The sequence below is a fragment of the Ips typographus genome, linkage group LG9 (assembly GCF_016097725.1).
Source record: "Ips typographus isolate SLU linkage group LG9, UJ_Ityp_2.0, whole genome shotgun sequence".
Lineage (NCBI taxonomy): Eukaryota > Metazoa > Arthropoda > Insecta > Coleoptera > Curculionidae > Ips > Ips typographus.
Window position 1 is genome coordinate 5,892,571 of NC_138430.1, and position 23,671 is coordinate 5,916,241.

At 34.6% G+C, this 23,671-nt stretch overlaps 1 protein-coding gene across 1 annotated transcript; it reads right to left on the reverse strand.

The window, feature by feature from the left end:
* Window positions 1-4,004: 4,004 nt before the first annotated feature.
* On the reverse strand, window positions 4,005-18,343 carry wg (Wnt family member 1 wingless). Its single transcript, XM_081986086.1, has 6 exons — window positions 17,878-18,343; window positions 12,023-12,285; window positions 8,781-9,073; window positions 5,171-5,358; window positions 4,904-5,106; window positions 4,005-4,842 (listed from the first exon to the last, which is right to left on the reverse strand). The coding sequence occupies exons 1-6, from the start codon at window positions 18,042-18,044 to the stop codon at window positions 4,655-4,657; spliced, it is 1,302 nt and encodes a 433-aa protein (XP_081842212.1). The 5' UTR covers window positions 18,045-18,343; the 3' UTR covers window positions 4,005-4,654.
* Between the last annotated feature and the right edge of the window lie 5,328 nt (window positions 18,344-23,671).

A 23,671-nucleotide genomic window follows, 5' to 3' on the forward strand; every position in this document is an offset into this window, starting at 1 on the left:
GGAGATGGAAAACGTCCACCGAATTTCGGTGCAAAAAACTGTATTTATTGCTATAGCAAAGGTCGTTGGGCATACCTTCGATAAAGCGGTCAGTTTTTGCCCTCGACTGCTTTTCTTCGAGAAGTCGACTGTGGCTTTATGAGCTCTATTAGTTTATCAAATATGCATATGTTAATTAGCCTTCACCAAGTTTTACAGAATTTCTAATTACGTGTATAGTACACATTTTCAAAATAAACCTGCGTGATTTATAAAAACGTTTAATACTGTACGATTTTTTAAATGCTGACGAGAACATCTGACGGTATAGTGCTTTCTAATCAATGAAGATTATGCCTAAGCAAATTATATGATATAATAAAACCGCTTAATTCAACTACAAAAAGCAAATTGTTGGTGACGGGCACTGCTACGATTGAGATAAATCTGGAAACACATTTTCTGTTATTTTGTGATATCTATCAATCTCGAAAACAGCTTACGGAACATGAGAATGCACGTGAGGCCCTTATCGGGCACACGATCACTAAAAATTCATTGAGATTCAGTTGGCGCACCGACAAATACTCGAGAAATCTCATTTTTGTGAACGTTTGCTGGCAAAATTTACTGAGTTGGCTGGAGCGCGAGATGAGCTTTTCTCATATGAAAAAACTATATGATATTTTTTGTTTATTCATCAAATAGAGAGTAAACTAGTAATAAAAGAGCTACAAATGTGCAGTATGTCAAAAGTTCTCATCAATGTGTGAGATATTCGAGGTAATTAATTATCGAGGTAATAATTGAAGAACTGTTGAATAGAACCAGCAAATTAAATTCCTGCCATTTAAGGCCACCAAGCTCGCGAGCAGAACACTCGAAGGTATTCTTTGTGATATCCTTTCTTTACAACAAATCATTATACAGATATCATTGCTATCAGCCACCTGGAGATCTTGCACGATGACTTGCGGATATTTTACCACTTGTCATCGCCGCGGTCATTTATTATCCGCTATGACGAAACACTGGATTCTTAGATGATGAAGATATTAACTATAACAACAAAGACGTACCTTAATGTCGGAATGTTATCCGGCTTTTATTTTAATATCGTCATTTTTGTCCTCAGTTCGATTAGTACCGACGGTGCTCAGTGAGGGCGCTAACTGTCATGGCTCAGATATTCGAACTAATTTAATGAATCAGAAAAGCGCTTTATCACTTCGAATAGGTAATAATTAAATTTTATAGCCACTTTACTTTTACGATTAGCCAACCTGTGTATGCCCCGGATAAAAACAGTTTAAATCCAGCTTCAACTGAAAGCAAAACGACCTTCTTTGAATAACTTCTTTTATATAGCTCATTAAAGTTATGGTAACAAATATTTTTACTGTCGCAAAAACTATGCAGCGTTACGAACTAAATTTATGATGGAAACGTCGATGAAAAATGTTTGTTAGCTAAAGAAATAGTTAATAGGTTAAATAATCTAAGAGGTATGTGGTTCAGCGTGTAAACAAAATTCAATAAATAAAATCACAGCAAGAAAATTTTATTTAATGATTTTCTGGAGAATTAACACTGTTTGAAGATGACACCACTATAGTACAAGGTCTCTCTTAAGTGATCTAAAATATTTCAAGGAATGCACCTTGACATATTTTATGATGAAAATGACAGAATAAAGGGTATTACAGAATACGTATTTTAAAATTATGTAGAAAATTCAAAAATGACGAGAAAATGTTCGTTCTACAGGGTGGTCCAGTTTTAAGTGTCAATAATTCACCATTTCATAGCCAATCAAAAAATAAGTTGACTTGCATTATGTCATTTTTCAATCGAAGCGAATCATGGTTTTATGATTCGCTTTCTCAGACTGCCATCCTGGTTGAGTGTCTGAAACTGGCATTCAAGAACTAAAAAAAGTCCGGAAATCAAGACAAAGATTGTATTGTGCATGAAACTCATTTTTTACTACTAAAAATAGTATAAAAGTTGACTTTTAATGCTAGAACTGACTTTACTAGGACTAAAGAGAGTCCAAAAGTATATTTTCAAGACTTTAATTGGTGTACAACTCAATTTTCTGGACTGGACAACAAGTCTAGAAGTAAATTAAATTTTCGGACTATTTTATTTCTAAAAATTAGTTCTCAAGACTATTATTGTAGTTGTTACTGAAGAAACTTGACTTTTGGAAATAGTCTTAAACTCGATTTTTCAGTCTTAAAAAGCACTAAAAACAGTCTGGTTTATTAAGAAATACCCGAATTTTTAGCACTGAGGTGTCTAGAAGTCGATTTAATAGTGACAAAGCTTGGAATGCCATTTTAAGTCTATGAAGAATGTAAAAATTGTTTTTTAAGTTTGCTATGTCAATAACTTGGTAAAGATAGTCTTGAAACTCGATTTTCCCACCTGAAAGCAGTTTTAAAGCACTAAAAATAGTCCACAATTCGAAGAAAATGAAAAGTAAAGTAAAAAGCACGAAAAGTTCGTTTTCAAGAAAATTTTCATGAATCTAATGTCAATGTCCTGCATCTAAGACTATTTTCAAGACTAAAATATTTAAATTTGTCTTCAAATTATGAAAACTTACTTCAAATGCAAATTTTAAGTTTCTGATGTCACTTTTCATTAGTTCAGTCACATTTTGGGGTTCAAGTCAATTTTAAAGGTTTAAATGTATAAATTTGTAGTAACAAGTTCTTGAAAAAGTAGTTTTTATGTCTTCAAGTCAATTTTTAGTATTAAAGTCTCTCGATTTGCATGAAAACTGGTTACAAACACAATTTTTAAGCTTCTGAAATTTTTATCTATTCTAATTTAATTTTCAAAACTAAAGTCTTTTAGTATGTCTGGAAACTATGAAAACTGGCTACAATAATATTTTTTAAACTTCTTAAGTGAATTTTCCGTTTTCAACACAATTTTTAAGTTGGGTTGGGTTAGTTTTGGGTCTTTGACCGTAATAATGTGTAATAAAGTGCTTGTTCCAAATTTGATTAATATTGCTCCAACGGTCTGACAGTTATGACAAAAAAAAAACGATTTTTTAAACAGAAATTTGAAGGACTCTATTTTCCTTAGGAAGCCCTTTTCAGGAAAATGACATAATGAATGTCAACTTGGTGAATTATTGACATTTAAAACTGGACCACCCTGTATAATCAAATTAATGTCGTTGAAGCTAATGCTGTTAAAAACAACAATTTCCTTAATAAAACAACTTATTTTAAATAGTTTACAAAACGTTCTATATCACGTATTTTTTAAATCTTAATTTTTCAAATGTTGTACTAATATTGGTAGAAACCTTAAAACTTATTGTGGAAATGCGAGACATCGCTAAGACACTACTGAAAATTTTCCAAAAATTGTCAGACCTCTAAATCTATTCAACCCTTTAAATTTTTTTTTTAATTGCTATAGGGGTCTAGAATTATTGAATTATTTTAGAAATGACAGATGCTTTTAAATACTGCTAAAAACATTCCAAAAATTATTAAAGGCTTCAAAAAGTGTCCTAAATTCTTCAAAATCAATTTTTTTTTTCAAATTGCGTTATGTCACTAGAATTACAAGTGACAAAAGCCTCTAAAAATATCCTTAAAATTGTCAGAGAGCCCTACAAGTGTTGTAGCTAATTTTTCCAAGAAATTTTATAAATTTGTCAGAGGCTTCTAAACAGTATAAAAAACTCTCTTAAAATTTTCAGTTGATCTAAACCTTCCAAAAATTTTGTAAAATTTGCCAGATGTCTCTAAAATCATTGTGGAAATGCCGACTACAAAAACTGTCAGAAAAACTATAATGACAGTCAAATAGATAATTTTTTTATTACAAATAATATTGCATTCACTTTTGAACAAAAATTTTATTGTATTTTGTTGGTTGACTACAATTTTGTCTTTAATTTAATCAAAAAAGTTTTACTTACCACGTTCCAGTACGTAGTTTGCTATATACACGGATTGTCTGCACCACTAATAATAATGAATAAAAAATTCAAGTTATGAGTGACTAAAACTTTATTGTTTAATATCAATTTTTTTACAGTGCATTTCAGAGTCAATATACAGGTGTGTAAGAACTATTATAAATTAGAGGCAAAATAAAATTACTATCTACAATGATACACACTACCTTCAACTTAATCACTATTTACAATTCACTTTTTCCTTTCATAGACACACGCACACATACAATTTTCACAAAATGTTATAGGACGCCTCGAGGCTACGAATTATATTGTCATTGGCACATGATGGTTGAACTTCAAGCAAATTACACGTTTTAGATTATGAAAAAAAAATAAATAAAATACTATACTATAAAGTGGACCGTTACGGACAAGTCGTGAGATGCTACTGCTGATTTTTCGATTTTTATATACAACAGACAATAAATTAGAAATAAGTTAAAATAACTAACCTAGGTAAAATATAATATTATATCACTGGCTGCTCGAAATGAATTTGAGTTTACTCACAATTTTTTAAATATATACACAAATTTAGAGATACGTATCCGTAGGGCTGTATCAAAATAAATAGATCTGTACAAAAAAATACCTTTGAAGTAAGTCGAATCAGTCTTTCTAAACTAAATAATTCCGACGTAGTAATACTGGTCAAGATGAAATAGGCAAAAACGTGAAGGTCTAAACGCACGTGTGAATTTTTTTCTTTGACGTGCACGTATCACATTTCACTTCACAGCACCAATGAAACGTGCAATTGCATCGTTCTTTTACAATCACCTCCTGACTTCTGTAGCCTCGTCCGCAACACATAATGGCGCAATTGTCCACTCCTTCGGACGTTTCGTTGCATTGACGACCATAAGTACCTGAAACAAACAGTTACTGTCAAATTTCCAATCATACAATAAGCCCTTAGCAGAAGACTACCTTGAATTCCTAGTCCGGGGTTCCGATCACAAAATCCAGGGGACAATTCGTAGTACACCAAGTCCTTAGGTCCGGGCGGTTTAAATTCGGAATTGTACGGTTTCAGTTGGAAACTGTACTTTCCTTTGTTTTTTCGTTTGATTCGTCTCGTGCTGATACTGTTGGTCATGATGCTTCCGAGCATTTGAGAGTTTTTCGGTGTTCTGCAACAACAAAAAAATGTTCATAAAGATTTGTTGATTTTGTTTAAAAAAGTAGACTATATACCTGTTGGCAACATTGGTTTTCAAAGTGGCAGAATTGTGGGCGGTCACGTGGGTAGCACCATCGTATCGGTCTTTAAGCAAATCACCAATTACTCGAAAACTGGATAGTTTCATCCAGCACGTTCTCGTGGTGCATGATCCCGACATTCCGTGACATTTGCATTCTTGACGCAATTGTGACTGGACATGCTGAAACAAAATTAAATATACAATTTTCTGTTAAAATATTTAATAATGTGGTGCAGATATTTGGTAAGAAACAAGCTGTTATTCACAGTAAATTTCAATATAGAAACTTTCAAGTTGCTGCTTTTTTTTCAACTACCCACTGCGCTGGAATTTACGCAAATATGCACATTTGACATTATTCGCAAACAGGAGATGAAATAGTATATTACGTAACTAGTGCTGTAAAAAGCATTTTACGCACGATATGGATGTGATACGTACGATGGTGCATGTCATTCCATGAGTGCGTAAAATGTCTTAGAGCACGTGTGACGTATTATACTTATAGTCCTATTTTCGGAATTCATATAATTCAGAGTAACTTTTCATTAAAAAAGTATATTTTCAACGTATCGACATCAAATTTGTACTAATCATAAATATTATGCCACTAAAGAAAAAAATAATAACGTTTTTAAATTTTAAAAAATTCACAAATCATGTTACTTAATTAATTATTAGTGTTGTTCTTAAAATAACTATTTATGGTGACATGAATAAAGAGAAAATATTCAGTAATATTACTTGATGTGTTTGCTATTGCAGATAATATTCTAGACGAAGTGGTAGTTACTTAAAACTGTATGAACAATGCATTACGCGATGATCTCCATCTAATATACTCTGATAAAGGAAGAAATGTAAACAAAATCAATTTTTCCCAGCATTAGAGCGATAGTTTGTGGCTGATCTTAAAACTGTGCGCTTTTTTTACAGCTGTGCGTAAAGAGGTTCATTACGTAGGGGAAAACTATGCGTAAATAGCTATTTACACTGAGATCGTAGGTACCTTTAACCTAAACAAAGATAATTTGAGAGAGATATCAACAGTCAATTAGAGGAGAAACGCGAGCTGCAATTAAAATGTCAAGTTGAACTTTTGCTAATCATAATAATACACCAATTTTTTCTATACGTGTGACGTAGGAAAAAGTGTGTGTGGTGTGTGGTCCGAAAAACTGGGCACTGCATTAAAATGCATATTAACTCGTTCAGAGCGACCATTACTAATAAAGTGACATTTGCTCCGGGCCATATAAGCCTCGGATGGGCCCCCTTTTATTAAAACACGACCCGAGTGATGTGTTTATTATTCCTTCAGATCTCAGATGGTTGTTGTTAATTGCGATCCGCACTAGTTCGTTTAATTAGCGTTTTTTTTTTTCGATCACCAAACTAGTTAAATATACACTTGGAAGTGGTGATAAATCACTGTTCGAAACAAAGACGAGTACTTAACGTTATCTGGAGCAGTAAAGTTTTCTGGATAAATCACTTATCCAGCTGTACAAGCAGCTTCGGGTAGTCATTAAATTTAATAGTTAGAGCGCGCATTACTTTTGATCTACTCCCCATAATCTACCAGCTTCACTTTGGCTAATTAAACACAGGTGGTTTACAAATAATACCAAAACATTTGCGGTCGAGATATTGAGTATACGTAGACCTTTGATTTCGATATGGTTAATGAGCCTCAGAGATACCGTACCGGGATTTAATCAAGACCAATTAATTCCGCGATAGTCGCTGACTTACAACCAGCTAATTTTGGTTTATTAACACACACCGGTTAAGATAATCGTCTTTTGCTGCTTGAGTGCTTTTTAAGACGTCTCATTTTCATCAACATGTTCCATTAATTTTATTAAGTTACCAATACTAAAATTAATTTAAAAAAAACATGTTTGAGTTACCGTACTCTCTCAGAAACTTACAATCTTTAATGCGCTCTAAATTAACGAGAAATCACATCATCGGCAGAAAAAAAAAACCAATAATGTTCTCGGTAAAAATAAAAAAAGTCCGTCATTACCAACAGATTTGTCCCCGAGTGACTGAGTATTAAAAGGAGCGACAAGGAAACGCATGTTCTTTTTGTCACATTACCGACGTAACACGGTGTTTTCACAGCGGGTACCCGTTCAGAGACATCTGTAGGTACCCGACGGGTGGTTTGTCCGCGGTCCAATCTTATAGCGCATTACGGTCTACGTAAGTTGCATATTAATTTTACGTGCTTGTGTGACCCACGTCAAACTGTTACTATAATTCTTTGAAACTGTCCAGTTTGAATTTTCAAAGTACGAGAAGGAATGCTACTCTAGTCCTGGTGATGGTTTAGCGATGTCCAGAAATGTAATTTTAGTCTTTACTGCTGAAATTTGCTTACGACTTATGTGTTTCTATACAGTGTGTCCATGATAAAAAGGGCCACTATGGAGATCGGTCGGGACATTTAGAAAACGTCATATTTTTTCAGTTTTTGAGATATTTTGAAAAAAAGTTAATTTTTGATTTTATATTTTATTTTTTTGCGATGTTGATATTGGACTTAGACCAAAACTAATAACACTTCTCCACAGCAACTTTTAAAGCTCTTTAAAGTGGCATTATTAGTATTTTTCTGACGTTTTGTCTTTGTGGAACCATCATCAATGATGGTTCCACTCATTTTTTTAAATGCAGTTATTGTTTTTTAATATCAGATTCTGAAAGCCCACTTTATTCCGAATTCAGGTTATTTAGACGGTTATTATTAATTTCAACTTAAAAATAAGTTTTTTTTTATCCCAAAAATAAAATGATGATGATGTTTCTGCAAAGACGAAACGCCGGAATGAAAAACTGATAATACTACTTAAAACAGCTTTAGAAGGTGCTGTGGAGAAGTGTCATTAGTTTTGACCTAGATCCAATATTAACGTCACAAAAAAATGAAACGTAAAATCAAAAAATTCATTTTTTGAAAATCTCAAAAACCAAAAAAAAAAATTTCTAAATGTCTTTTTATTATGCAACTTTTCTCCCATTTAACCAAATCTGTATCTCTAACCTATTTCAAGATTCCCATAGTGGCCCTGCTTATCCTGGACACTGTATATTGCATCACCAAGAATATTTTCGTCGTTTATATTTTAATGAATGAAAATAAACCGGAATTTGCCTCTGAAAATATTTCTCGTAAATCTATCCGCACTGTAAGCACTCGTAAGAAAATAATTGACCGGCAAATTGGGATTGGCATAGGGCCATCGGCTTGTAGGTTTGTACAGCAAATATTGTAGCTTAAGCAACGAGTAAAATCCTAAAATACATGTTTTTGCTTTATTGTATTATGTGCTAGAACACGTAATTTTATTTAGTAGGTACTATTAGTTTGGCGGCCATAATCGTTAATCGAAAACCAAACCGAACCGAAGAGACTATAAAAGTTTTTTCAGGGCAACGTATTTGTGCAATGATTTTGCATGTATAGCATAATTACGATCGTAAGCACGTACGATCCGAATAGCAAAAAAGGTAAAATGCTTGCAGCTTATATGGAAAGCAAATCTTTGTTGGTAAAAGCCTTTTCCCGTATTCTGATCAAGTAATTAACTTACCCATCGTCCAGCTTCGTTGTTGTGCAAGTTGATCTTCTCCCTAAGGGTTTTGCCACGTTCTCCAGTGTCGACAAAATCTCTCCCCAAATCGAGGCCATATTTGAGATTATCCGAACATCCTCCCCATTCAAAATTTGCAACCGTGTCTGGATTACCATTGTGATAAACCTGACGACGTCGATAGTGTTTCTCGCAATAACATGTTTCGATGGTACCTTCTGAACATGCTCGAGCTATGGAATGGGTCACTGCTGCACTTGTGATAGCATAGATGAAGGCCGTCTCTGGACAACCTGCAACAAAAACAGAAATATTAGACAATCTGAAGGCCAAAACCATTCCAAACTCATCTTCAACTGAGTGCACATTGTCATGCAAAATAAAACAGGCAGCAGCGACATTTTATGAACTTGTCAGGCCCCCCGGTATAAATCCGACGTTATTACTACATAAACGCGGTGTTAATGGGCGTGTTTTTCTTCACTATGTCATTGAATTTTAAACGTCTTTACCAGGACCTGGTGGAGACCTCTCCAACGCAGGTGGTGGCGAATAACAAACTATCTTTCGACCTTTCGGGATTTTCTTGTTGATTTTTTTTCTTAGTTCGGCGAGACACTCCGAGGTATTGAAAGGTCTATAAACAAAAATAATAAATGGGCCACTAATGGGGCCCCAATGAGCTGACACTAAGGTGCGCGTGGGCCCCTCACAGCGGGGTCTCCTGTTCGGAATTTCTTCTTTGGTGGCTTACTCCGTAGTGAATATATCTCACAGGGCCGGATCTCTTATTATATGTTACTTCTAAAGTGTTTCTTGTATATGGTGCTGTTACCATTAATGACACGTTAGGACAATTTCCTTGCGTGATTAGTTCAGCTAACAATCATATAACGGATCTAAACAGGCCAGCTGAGCTGGCCACACCTTAATACACCCCGAAAATGAGGAAAAAAATCAACTTGAATGAACTGAGGAGGACAAAAACGCTCGCATTTCATTTCCAAACTGCCAGACATCGAAGGGCCCAATTATTCCCCGGGGAGTCATCCTTAACGTTCCCGAAATCTTTTACCGAAAAATGTTTTCGGTTCTGCCTCCCCGGTTTTACGTTACAAATACTCGTACACCACACATTCATTGATTCTTTTTGAGGCTGTCACACATGTCTAAAAAGACCCCATTCATTGAATTGGGCGTAATTCCTTTTCATTGGACGTGTATTTAGCTTGATGAGCGATCTAAAAGTAATTATGCGATCCACAGGGACATTAGCTAGAGAACGACCTGAATGTAAATCAGTTAATTTCAATCAATCACCAATAACTATACCATGTGACTAAGAAATCCTTTAGTAGGGTTGAACACGTAATTAAAAAGAGATATGCAATGTTGAGTGCTCTTCACTCAAAAGCTGAATTATTATGATTTGATGATTCTCATTTATATTCGAGACGTGGTATGGCGTGCCACCCTTTGATGTTTCCAAGTGCCCTAAACTAATTTAAATAAAAGGGATTTTTTTGATGTCCGGATATACTCGAAGGGCACGGATACAAAAGAACAGGATTTGAATTGTCCATTCTTAATTTGTCATTTTCGATGACGGGGTTTCGTGCCCTATTATTATTCAGTGGACATGCCAATTTGTCTGAGAGCAGTGTATAAAAACAAAGAAAAAATCAACCTTGAGGGCTTCTTCGAACAGGCAGTGTGGTTATCCAAAAAAGAATTATTACTTTATAGACGGTTGTAAATTGACAACAGTGTAGCTAATGTGACAAGTTCAAGCTTCTGTTCTCTTTGTCTAATCGAGAAACGGGGGCTCGAAATGTTGTAAATCTGTTAAGGTGATCAATGGCGTACAAATGACTTGAACTATTGTCCATTACGAGCAGTAAAACCATCATGGGTGATATTAAAGTGGAACGGGCAACAATAAAAGTGCGAGGTATACATTATTACTAGGAAATTTCTTTCTCTTGAATTGTGCTGGCAGTGTTGGTTCTTTTTAGGTTAATATTAATCGTATTTCTAGACAGGTGTGAATAATTCTAAAATTTCTTTACCATATTCTATAGTGACATGTGCTATTACCTCTGGAGTAAGCAGAGCAATTGTCAAACTTGATGTTTATTGAAAATTTATATTGTTATCAATCACAACCTAAGTACCATGGTGAGTACCATGATTATTGAGGGTATGGCAATCGCACGTGTATCTTGATCGAAAAACTCGAACAGGAACAAAATAAAAGTGATGAATTCCCCGTTCTGAAAAAACCTGTAAGACACGGCCGATATGGCATAATAAACTCACAACTGTGCTCATTTGACAGGTCCGTATGATCCGCGTTGTTTATGGCAATGTTAACAGTCCGGAATGCCATGTCGCGTGCAGAAATATGTCCGCTATCGATACTATTTCAATTTTTTCGTTATCGACATTTATCGGCGCTCGTAAATCATATAAAATATCGAATCGACGGCGGCGCGTTGCCTCTCATCGTTATTATACAGGGTGTTGGCAATTTTTGTCTCGACTAATAGACTCGGATTGGCACCTCATCAATTATTCGTTCCAATTCAATAAATAAACAATTAACGTTATCTTCGATACTTAAATGGTCCTAAATAGCTGACATGTTATTCAAATTTGGGCCTATTAGCGACGTCCCGGATTTATTTCGGATGGCCTGTCCGAGCACATCAATTTGTCAGGGAGTTAATTAAAATAATTCGAACGACGGAATTTAATCGAGTCTATTTATAAGTGGTACCGAAATTGTTGAATTAGACTTAAATTTCGTAATCCAGTGGCGTCTCTCCAATTTTACACCTTGAAATGCTAATGATGGAACTGTTTATTTTGGGCTACGCCACTGATGACTGCTATTTAATCCTTTTGAAACTGAGAGTCTTATCAGAAACCCATATCTTTTTAATCCGATCAACTAAATCGGTTCTGTTATTTGTTCTTTTACCCGATCCGTTCCTTCTAATAGATCTTTAATTTGTTGTAATCCAACCCCGATTTCGGGTTCCACCAGCTACGTTAACTAATCAGCGTAAACCCAACCAATCTTTAAAAGCCTTCCAAATCCTCCACGTGTCACTTTCAGTTAAGCTTCTTTACGAAAACGCTCCGATTTTTTACCGATAAACACGTCAAATAAATTTGTAGCCCCATCAAAGATCTTAATCGAACTCAACCCCTTTAAATTGATTATTTAATCCACATACCTTTCTCTACGATTTTCCCAAACAAGTTTTTGCCTTTCGAAAAGTTCTTGGTGCTGCAATTCCATCGTTGATTTCTGAACTGGTACTGGCACTCGTTGATCGCCATATTGGCACCTCTAGCAATCGCTTCTAACAATCCGGAATTTTCTCTTGCCAAACGACGCTGTTTACGTCTCAAAGTACCGTGAACCGATGGATCCATGTACAAAACACCGGGTTGGGTGGGCGAAATGTTGTTGGGTTCACCCGCTTTCGCTATTCCCCTGAAAATGTATGTTAGATTAAGTCACAATATACTTAAATGTCTGACATTTAATGGCATTTTAGAGCAGTAAACTATCAAATAACACACTAGTGTTCATATTTAAAGTAGTATTCTATTTATTTATTACTATTACAAGCAGAATTCACATTGATATTGAAATTAAAGAAAAATTCATTAATTGTAAGATTCATTGGTTCATTGGAACCAGACGCTCCCATATCACATTAACCCTTATATTTGTTCACTTGGTTCTCTATTTCATGTCGTGCTAATGTCTTGGACTTCTTTGGTTTGTATTGGTTTTTTTTTTTTGCAAATGTAAAAATAAGCCAATAGAACATTATCATCGATACTGTCTTGAAAATAAGGATTTTTTTTTCAAGAAAATAAAGAAAATTTATTTATTTAATTTATAGAAAAGGTACATTTTTGTAGGGATGTCAAGTGTTTACCATTATAGTTAGTTTTAGTAGGATTGTATGTAGTTATTAAGAAAATTAACAGTATTACTTGATAAACTTCAAAGGAGGTGAAAAAGGTGGTACATGGAGGTAGAAGGTGGGAAAAAAGGTTTTTTTGTTTTTGGTTGTTGATTGTCAAGAGAGACTTTTAATGAGAGCTGGGGAAAGTCAGTTTTCTAAAAAATTCGAGCAAAAATCAGACTATTGAAGATCAGGGGATCTTAGAAAGCTGTTTCCTTCCGGAACGGAAGTTACTGAGTGTAATACCGAGTGCTACCAGCAATTGTACCGTCTAGTCCACGTTATGACATGGAGCTGATTGTGATAGAGGACCTATTCCAGAAGTGGTTAAATCGATAACCGAGGAGGCCTCCCGGCTGTTACCGAGATACAGCCTTTGCAGTTAAAAATCCACCTCAACGGAAAAGAAGAAGATTGGTCAGCTGACGGTTTATTTTGGACAATTTGGACTCTTTGACGAAGAGTATTAGTTGTAAGTAGTTTGTAATTTTTTGTATTAAAGATATTTGTAGTTTCAATGATATATTTAGAAGCAGGATTTTTAGGTAGAAAGTAAGTTAGATAGGTTTAGTTATTTACCTTTAAAATAACTTGGCATCCCTATAATAGAATTTTTATTCAAGCTTATTTATTTAAATTTTCTTTATTTACTAGAATATTAGAATGAATGGTCAGGGTGAATCTGATGCCAGTTATGACGATATTATCATGCAACTAGGAGGTGAGGGAGATTTGAGTAAATCTCATCTTCAGGATGATAATAATCATGACTTTTATAATAATCATGATTTTTATCTTTCGTAAATTCATCCAAGACTCAAACATTTTGAACTCCTTGTCGTGTAAGCTTTTCGGAAATTTTCTGGCAAAATCTGCATCCCTGCTTCTTCCGCTTCCGTAAGGATATCCTTAGGAATGTAATTATCGTCGCTTTCTTCCATTTTCTATACGTTTTCTTCTTCAAAAAAGCTTCCTTTTTCTGCAGGGAAAACTGACAAGTGTCAAAATGTATTTAAAGATTTGCTAACAAACAACCGCTAGTACCATAACAGTTATTTCCATTACTAGTGTGGTATGAGCAATTTTATAGTCACTAGTGGGAAGTATTATCGTACTAGTGTGATAAAAACACTCATTACGTAACTGAAAATGAGATATTTAATGATTCATTATCATGCTAGAAGTAGATAAATAACTGTTTTTTTTTTGTAGGAACCTTACCATTGACAAGAATGATTTCGTTAATTAGATAGAAAAGACTGTGGGTTAAATTAAGAAGCTTGATTTAGAAAGGAAAAGACGAGACTGTCAGGTGGAAAAATAACAGAGTAGAGAGTGTTTAGAAATCAAGCTGGTTTAGATAATATAGTTTCATAACTTTTCATTACAACACAGGAAATTCATTTTAGGTTTGGATTTTTAGACCTTAAAATTTCCATAACGTAATTAGTAGAAACTTCACGTTTACTATCTTCATTTTTATCGGTTTAATTCTGACACCCTTTCTCAAACAAGTGAGCATTCTTAAGGAAAGTTTATCAATATCTGTCATCGAAACTATAGATAGAACCGAATAAAACGCGATGTTCATCCCGAGCAAACAAGGACTGCACCCTTCTTCGGAAAATCTTTATCTATTCCACTAACCAAAACTAATAAAAATAGCTAAAAACTGACTAACAAAAGTGAGAATTGTCGGCAAACAAGAGTGCTATTATATTTACCGGCGGCAAACAGAATCTACCCATGGCAAACAACAAACTTATCGTGCGGGTATTTGAAAAATCAATAGAGCGTGGTTTAGTGTTTAAGAGCGGCTCGACGTATAAATATTGAGACTTCATATGTCAATTACCTTTTCCACGAGAGCGGTATTTATATGGTTGTTATTAATAATAATAGCAATGATTACGCGGGGACCGAGATATTTTTATATAATTAATGGTGAAAGCTCGAATTAAAAATACGCCCGTCCAACAAAAATAAAGGTATAAAATGAGGCGGTATCTCGAAAACAATTCAGAAAATCTCGGTTTCCACTTATACAGTAGTAATGCCGCATTTTTTGTTGGTCCAGTAAAATAACTCTTCAACAAGAATTTCAGATAAAAGATTTAACTTATGACCCGATATTAGAGAGTTTTTGCGATCAGACCCTGTATATACCTTACAACCCTTACGACACACCCCACCGTACAAATATTGAATTAACACTCTAATTTGGGTTCAACGGTATTAAGGAATTCTAGGCTTAATAAATGCCTTCAGGGACGTTGAGAAGTTTAACAAACCAAAACTTGAGGTGGTACCAATAAGACGAAAACTCTCCCAATACAAAGTGATCCTCGCATGGCATGGTTCTCACGCGTCGCCTCTTACTTTCTCATTCTGGCTCCGTAACATTCAGATTGTCTTTTCGCAATTAAGATTCTGATAGTGTTAAAACCAGCATATTTTTTCAGTTTTCTCACTGAGATAAATTCGAGATCATCTCGGAAAAAGCTACACTTCTTCGGCGTGGTTTACGACCGGCACGTATATAAATTTCAACTAGATCGGACGCGGACATGCTGACTGGTTACCGTGGTGATTTAGGAGTGATCTCCACTCTTCTTATAGCTCTTTCTTCGAGTGTTCATTCGATTACAGAATATTTTCACAAACTGTCCACTAAATTTATTCAAAAACATTATTTCTGCTAGTTTAAAGCATCCAAATCATACACTACTAGGCTTCTTCTCGGTTCTCCAAACGATGCTGATTGTTGGTTAAAGTTGGCGACATTTTCATCACAATGCCGTTTAATTGAACATAAACAACAGCACTATGTTTAAAATGTCAACAACTCGAACGCATAAGCTGAATCGACGTTTCTTCTTTGACGGTCTCTTCAGTGTGTTTTTCTAGGCCTGCAATTAAAGATTATCACACTCGAACCGAAGAATTAAAAGGAAAGCCGGATAATCGTTTGAGCATTTCTCTGTTCGTCTCTCCAAACAAAAACCGGTGGTATTTCAGCGCGTTCTGTTTCCAAGTGCAGGCTCGTAAAAGCATATCCGCATATTCTTGTCGCATTTACGGTAAAACCCATATTTCTTTCGTCTTTGGCAGAACAATTTCCTGACTATGCATGAGAAAATGCATTGTAACTCGACTGTGATAAATTTTAACACATTATCTCTATTTTGCCTTCTGTCGTCCGTGCCCAAGGTATAGTAGATACACGATTCCCCCGGTGTCTATTTAAGGCTTTTTTTTGCCATTCGATGCTTGAATATCGGACTAATTTATGCGAGTTTCCTTTTATAAGTGATTTGTTACCTCCTGCGGTACGAAAAGACGGTATTTAAGACTAGCTGCGCATGTAGAAGAATGTTGGTAATGGTACCAACAGTAAGAGATTACCTCTAGTTATAATGTAATTCTAGCAATTCGTTTGAAACGTCTAGACCACCTGTTGCTGGGATGTGTTTTTTTTTTAACCACAGTCGCAAGTTTTACCTTTCTACCTTAATAATAAAGTTAAGTTCACTTGCATCAAAGGGGTGATAATATTCGACAATATTAGGTTGTAAAAGAGGTCCAAACCCCAGAAAATACAATAAAAGACACGGAAGGCTTCGACGAGTACCGTAATACTCACTTTAGACGTTTTTATGAAAGTTAAGGCTAGGTTAGTTACAGGAAACAAGTTTTTTTCTAATTTTGGCATATAAAGTGACACTTTTCAAAACTGATTAGAGTGACAAAACGTTTTACTTTTCGTAACTAGTTACTTCCATCATAACATGTCGTTGTCACTGTTTATACAAGGTGCTATGCAAGTGAATATTTGTGTTAAATCACTTTAAAAGATGGTTTTTACCGCTTTTTGATCAAAATTAGAAAAAATTATGTATGCAACACGTTTCGAAAATGTCTTATTGTGTAACTCATTCAAATTGTAGGACCTCGCTGCGCTCGCCCTACAAACATTCATTCGTTACACAAAATCGATCTTTTCGTAACTGGTTACATAAATAGCTATTATTTACTGATAGTTAACTTTTTTTCTATAGAACTCAAAACCAACAAAATGATTAATAAAGTATAAATTGAATACTCACACAGTGAGTGGTGTGCACCACCTGGCGACATCTGCACTTATATTTATGAATTAGTAAGTACAACAGAAGAGATCTTATTAAGTTGCTGATTTACAACAAACGGTCTCCCGGTTTGGAAAATTGTTGTAAACATAATAAACGCAGAAAGTTTACGTTTTATTATTAATTCTTGAAACTTTTGTAATTCAAAAGTATGAAGCAGTCCAGTGTTAACTTTCTTTAGAGATCTACACAAAACAGAGTGTTCTTTTCACACAAATTATCGAATATTCATTTTTAAGATTTTGTCAAGTCAAGTTAAGAAAAAATTTATTCTAAGCTGATTTGACTTTTTTAATAAAATTAATGAATCTTAACGAAGCTTATTGTTCTTTTTTTTGAAAAAGTTACAAACCAGAAAATGTTTCAAATCTCGAGTATTCTAAAAAACATTGAACGACCTTAAAAATAGTTTTTACACAATTTTTGGTCAAATAAAAGAGAATTTTTTTTATCAAATGTGGTTTTTTCATTTTGCTTTAATACAAATACATGTGCAGTAAAAAGACCTTTCTTCAAATTCATAAAATTTAGATTTGTATTATATTTTGCTGCAGAATTTAAAACTAAAACAGCTTTTAATTATAAGAAAACACAATAGACAGCCAGAAACCTAGTTTCAGTATTTCAATCAATTAATTAATGACATGCTTAGTGCAAATTTAAACTAAAATTGAAAATCATGATATTGATATTGTGTGTTGCTAAAAGTAATAAATAACTAAAACAAAGCAGAAACCATTAAAAAAAATTTGCATTTTACGGGTGTATAAACAACTGATAAAACATCACATAATACATTTGTTAAGGTTGGTTCTTATTTACTTTACGTTCTACTCATTTGTGTAAATTATGTCGTACGTAAAAGTAAATAAAGGCGCTCATTGTCGAGTGAGTTCAACAGTCGCGTAGGTCAGAAACTTTTCTAGTTTGCGTGAAAAAATGGAAACAATTTTAACATACCACCACATGGAACCTTTTCCCCTGTTTTTGTTTCTGGAAGGACCTAAGTTGGTGTCGGTACCACCGTTGGCAAACGCGCACATCACCAAAAATCCCGAAAAACAATACACAAAAATGGCTATCCTTATCGCGGATTCGTTCATTCTGTTGCCCAAAATCGTGGTCATGCTTGTACCGATCACAACGATGTTGTGAATATTTTGTGAACGACAAGTGGGGGGTCCGACCACCGATCACAATATATCACGCGGGCGTCCGTCACCACTCGATCTTCCGCAAAAAATAAACAATTCTGTGCACCTCGGTATTTACTTTTGAGCCATCAACTGGACCAAACCTAGGGATGCTGCCTCCGATCCGTTCGTATCTTCACGAGCGCTTCCGAATCGTTTTTCTCTTCAAAAGGAGGAGTTTGCCTACCGTCAGATATACCGGCACGTGGGAATTTACCACGTGGAATAACACAAGCACCACCTCTCGAGCTTTTTTACCGCCAACTGCGAGCGGCATTCACTAGATGGGCGTGGCCGGGCACCGCCATTGCTCCGGCTCCGAAATGAAGAAGTTTCGGATTCTTTGCCGGATCAGACCTCACGGTTTGGGTTTAGTATCCTTTGAGGAATGTTTTTGTTCTGCTACGAACTGGATATGGCATTTATCGGATGCCTTTTCTTCTTCTAGAACTATAATTTCTGTATTTTTCTATAAACTCAAAGCAACTCTTTAAAAATCATATAAAAATGCGTGGAGAATTCCAACTGTAACCTAATTAAATTGAAATTATTATCTAAAAAAATGTGTTTAATACTTTGTAAAAGTAGCTAAAAACATCTCTGTAACTCTCTACCACCGGAGTACATTAACAAAGTAAAAAAACGTCTATCAAATGGGATTCTCTTTGGAAGCCTAAAATCTGAGAAGAAAATCAAAAATATTCTCTAAAGTTTTAGTCTCAGTTAGGAGTCAGTTTAACTGGTTTTCTAAATATTTCATAATCAAAAAATCTTGGTTTTTCTTAAATTTTCCTTAGAAGAAACTGAAAAATCTCAAATGTACTCCTCTAAAAATGTAAGCTATTTAAAAGTTAAAAACTAACTGCAGTACAATTTGTATGAAGAAGAAGAACTATATAGACTCAAAAATTTTGCTTTATTCTTGTTTATTAATTTTAACTGTGAAAATAACTAGCAAAACTACATTATTGCAATAAAAACAAACTAAATGTCGCACTTAACTCAATCACAACAAACATTTCAATGCTAATGTAATTCTATTGAGCGTAATTATACTCAATTACTTAAGCTTTAATCGCATTAATGCACCTGTGTTTTCTGCCTTAATCAGCGATTTGCATATCAAATTGATTGGGTAAAGGAAATCGATAAATTACCATTACTAAACTTGTGCTACGTTATTACAGATTTAATGACTTTATTTGGAATAACCACAACTTCTCGATGCTCAGCCATTTACTGAATCTGTTCTGCTAAATCATGAGGATTCCCGAAGTTTTTCCCCACAGTTACTTTTCTATCGTTTTTTTTTTTTGTTTTGTCAATTCTTTACTGTTACTATTGGGTATTATTAAGTGTAGTGCTAATTGAATGAAAAATAAGGCGATGACTAATGAAATAGTAGATGGTGAACCTGATGAAAGACCTTGAGAATGAATGTGTAACGTGGCCGTTTAAGAACATCGAAACATCTTCCCACGGCACTTTTCGTTCGTTTTTTTACTCTCTCAACATCGAAACTGAATGAAATTCCACAGTACTAAATGCATAGCATTCCAAACTGAGGGGAATTTTCGCTCAAGTTAAAAAAATGGACGCTTCCGTTCACCTTCGGTCCGATGACGTAGATTTAAGTCTGGACATATTTCAGTCCAGTGTAGCAATGACTAACAGGAAACCGTGAGAACCCAACCCTGTTTCTGACTTAATCTAGCCGGAATGCTCACCTACCTCTAAAATTATAGCGTTCGACAATTAAAAACGTTACACCTAAATTTGTCTTGTGTTATTTTAGGATCTGAGCAACAAAAGAAAGCTGTAAAATAAGGCAGTCATTAACGGGACATTTGTAGATTCTTGATAAAGATAAGGCGCTACCCAGCTCGGTATAACAAAGGATACTATCATTATTGAATTAGCATTAAGTTGTTCCTATTTAACCAATCCAAAGTTCTTACAGATAGTCATCTATTCGTTAATGCGCACCATAAGAATTTTGCTCTTTGATTTGCGATAAAAATTGATTAAAGTGAAACGTCACAATCAAAGAATGTTTGCAAATTCTAAAACCATTGAGGTATTGATGGTAATCACTATACTATGATGTAAAATGGTCAGTCCACATGTTGGTAGTTAGTTCGTTAAAGCAGCAAGCTGAATGCTGCTTGTTTTGACACTGTTATACAAATCACATGTAGACTTAGCATTTACTAGAATTCTTCAAAAGTAACGTAATTTTTTAAGTTTAATTTAGTGTATCAACCAACATTTTTGTTCAGCTTTCGGGACTTGTAATAAACATAAAGCATGGCTCTATCACAAACATTTTCATGTCGTTTTATGTACAAAAACTCATACACAAACAAATACAAACTGTGACGTTTAATTATTTTTTGATAGGATATAAAAAAACTTGCTTAATTGATTGGTTGACAAAATTCTACAAATAAAAAAAAAAGGGAAAAGTGACGGAATGTATATTTTCCAAATAACATTTAACTTTATTCTCACACAAACAGGTTTATAAAGAAATTTGAGTTTAATCAAAAAATCTGGTCCGTAAAAACTCTAAAATCGTTGACGTCTAAAGAATTTTTCTGCCCTTAAAATTATGAATCTACAAAATAAAGTTAAGATACACACTATACCCTTGAATTTCGCAAGGGCAGATGCTCTTACTGTGGCGGATACACTTCGGATGTAACAAACACTTAACAATGTATAAAAAGCATACTTAACGCCCTCTTGATCAGTCTTAAAAGGTACGTTTTAAGGGACAGCTGCATCGCAAATGATTCCTCAAAGAAGTCTTCCTGTGAGCTGGGAAGTCAGTGTCTGCTCGTCACATTTTTTGATTTTAGTTCTTGAACGAATTGTTGCGGTTTTAATGTAGGTCTGGGTGGATGTGAAATCGCCACCACTGAACCATTAATCGTCGCTTCTACCTTTAAGGGTGGTCATCATTGAAAAATATTGTCACCTTTTGTACCGGCTGTGTTTGGAGGCATTAACAATAAACACGATGACAATGGGCCGAAAGGAACTACACCGATTTGTGGCCTTTAGGTGAGTTATACCCTTTTGTTCGGGTGACGTCTTTCAGAAAAATGAGTATCTATTTCTTTATTAGCTCTGGAAAATATATGTGAAACCCTGGGTGTTCTCGACTCCCTTCAATATTTTTGCTTGTCATCATCTGCTCTATTTGAACATCTTCATCACTTTAACTTTAACACAAACTCAGTGAAACGAAACTGAGATAGAATTATGAGTCAGTTTAATGGGTCTGCGTTACAAATTTCCATCCACGGCATAATTTCTTAATCCGTTTACATAGTTTTGAATAAATTTACACATTAAAAGACATTTAACAGTGGTCGAGACCTCCCGTAAGTTAATCTTCGACCGAAACCAGTTTCAGGAAAATCGTCTCTTGATTAATTCACCGTCTTATGACTTGTAAGTACGCTGGAAAACATCAGCAATGAAGTGTTTTTTAAAAGAACCTCCGGTAAGATAATTGACCATCTTAACGTTCAAGAAAACCAATCAGGTTTTGTTAGCACTAGTAAATTGTCACCGGCTCATAACGGTAGATTTCGATTCAGTTCGTACAAGTCTCCAGAACTAAACAACTTACCCGAAAAAAAAGTAGCATTAAGCACGGCAAATCGCACAAAAGCACAATAGTAGATCCTCGTTAATTGTGTTAAAGAAAGCGGAAAGTTTTTTAAAACACAATAGGCTTATAATACAACAGAGATTATGGAAGCAAATTTGTATTACTGCAAAACCATTTAGTCCTCGACAATGTACCTACATCTTCAGATGAAAAGAATCAAGTGGAACCATTTAAGCTTTAATTTCTTGTCAGTATTGTGAATGTTCATAGAACGCATAAACCGTTACTATAATTAGTTTTATAGTAATATTTTTGAATAAACTCATCTAGTTTGATATGTTGTTTGGTAATTTCTAACTCTATGAGCAAGCTGAAAGCTGGTTTTTGACTTACAGAGCTGAAATGTATGCAAATGCTGCACGTGTAACTGTAAAATTTTTGATATTTGACATATTCATGGTAAGTTTTATTAGTGGCGTCTCACGAAATCCATCATTCACTTATCAGACATTTTTAAAGAATTACTCACGTGTTTTCTCAGCTCTCATAAATCGTTCCAGTTATACAGAGTATCCCATAAATATACCAACAGACTTGGTTTATAACTGCAATAACTTTGTTTATGTGTTACAGGGTGTTAAAATTGCTTCTGTGGATTTTAGTAAATTGTTGCCAGTTTATTTCTCTTTTAATAACTTTCTGAAGTGTACGTTACTCATTCTTAATTTATTCAACACCTTGTAGCTCATTATTTGCGAACAAATGTTTGAATGAAAAGAAGTAGTCCATCTTCACACAGTGGAGTTGTAGTGTAAGTACAAGCAAAAAACAACTACAAAATATACAGTGTGTTAAAATAAAATAAAACAGCCAAGACATTGGAAACCTAACTTAACCTAACCTAACCTAAGGTTTGTTAGTATATTTATGGCACATCCCGTATATTTGCTTTACATAATTATTCGTGTTTTTTTTGCATGTATGCACAATAGAATAAACTGCATTATTGGTTTCAGATACAAAAGTTGTTGAAGCGGTTTCAACAAACATCTACCTCAATTACGTCCAATTTTCCATCAGAATTCAAAGAACGATTACAGTGCAATTGTGCATATGTCACTACCGCTATAAGGTAGAAGAAAAATGATCCCAGCGAGCCAATGCGGACGATTTGCAAATACCACAAAATTGCAAAATCTATGCAGGTAGTAAGTAGGTAATATCAATATTTAACGACATTGTTTTACTTTTACCCTAAGTTTGCTTTGCTGCGGGAACTAAACCAAATTTTGATTGGTCTGTTTACTTTATCGGGCATTTCTTATTGGTTTCGCAGTTATCTTGCCAAGACCTGTCAGGTCACGGCTAGATAAGTTTACTATTCGTATTAATGGCTGGTACAGTGGGCGATAAAAAGTTCAATCTGTTTATTGTGATATTAAAACGGCTGAAGGTATTCAGGCACATCAAAAGTCACTTAGACTTATTTAATCCTGGTTTAAGTGTTTGTTTTGTCTCTCTCAGTCTTTGGCTTGTTGATGTTTCAATACTTACACGAATCTTTACTTAAGCACGGTTTGGGTTCCACTATGTCACCATCACGTTCCTTTTAAAAAGATTTTAGGGTTCCAGTGTAAGTTAATAAAAAGTTAAATCCCAAAAATCGTCTATGTTTAGAATGTAACAAATAAATGTTATTACAGTGTTATATCACCCCATGTTGTTTTGAATTTTGTCTGGTTATTAAGTATCCACTTTTTAGGTTTATACAGGGTGTTCGAAACAATAGTCCTGTATTAAATAAACATTTTTAAATTACGTCCTGCTGGTCCAAATCTCTTTTTTCAAACTTGACAGAGAAGGCTCAATCAGTTGAGCTAGAAAAAGCTACTTTTTTATGTTTTTAACCGAAATTTGTCCTAGTCCATTTCTGAAAAAT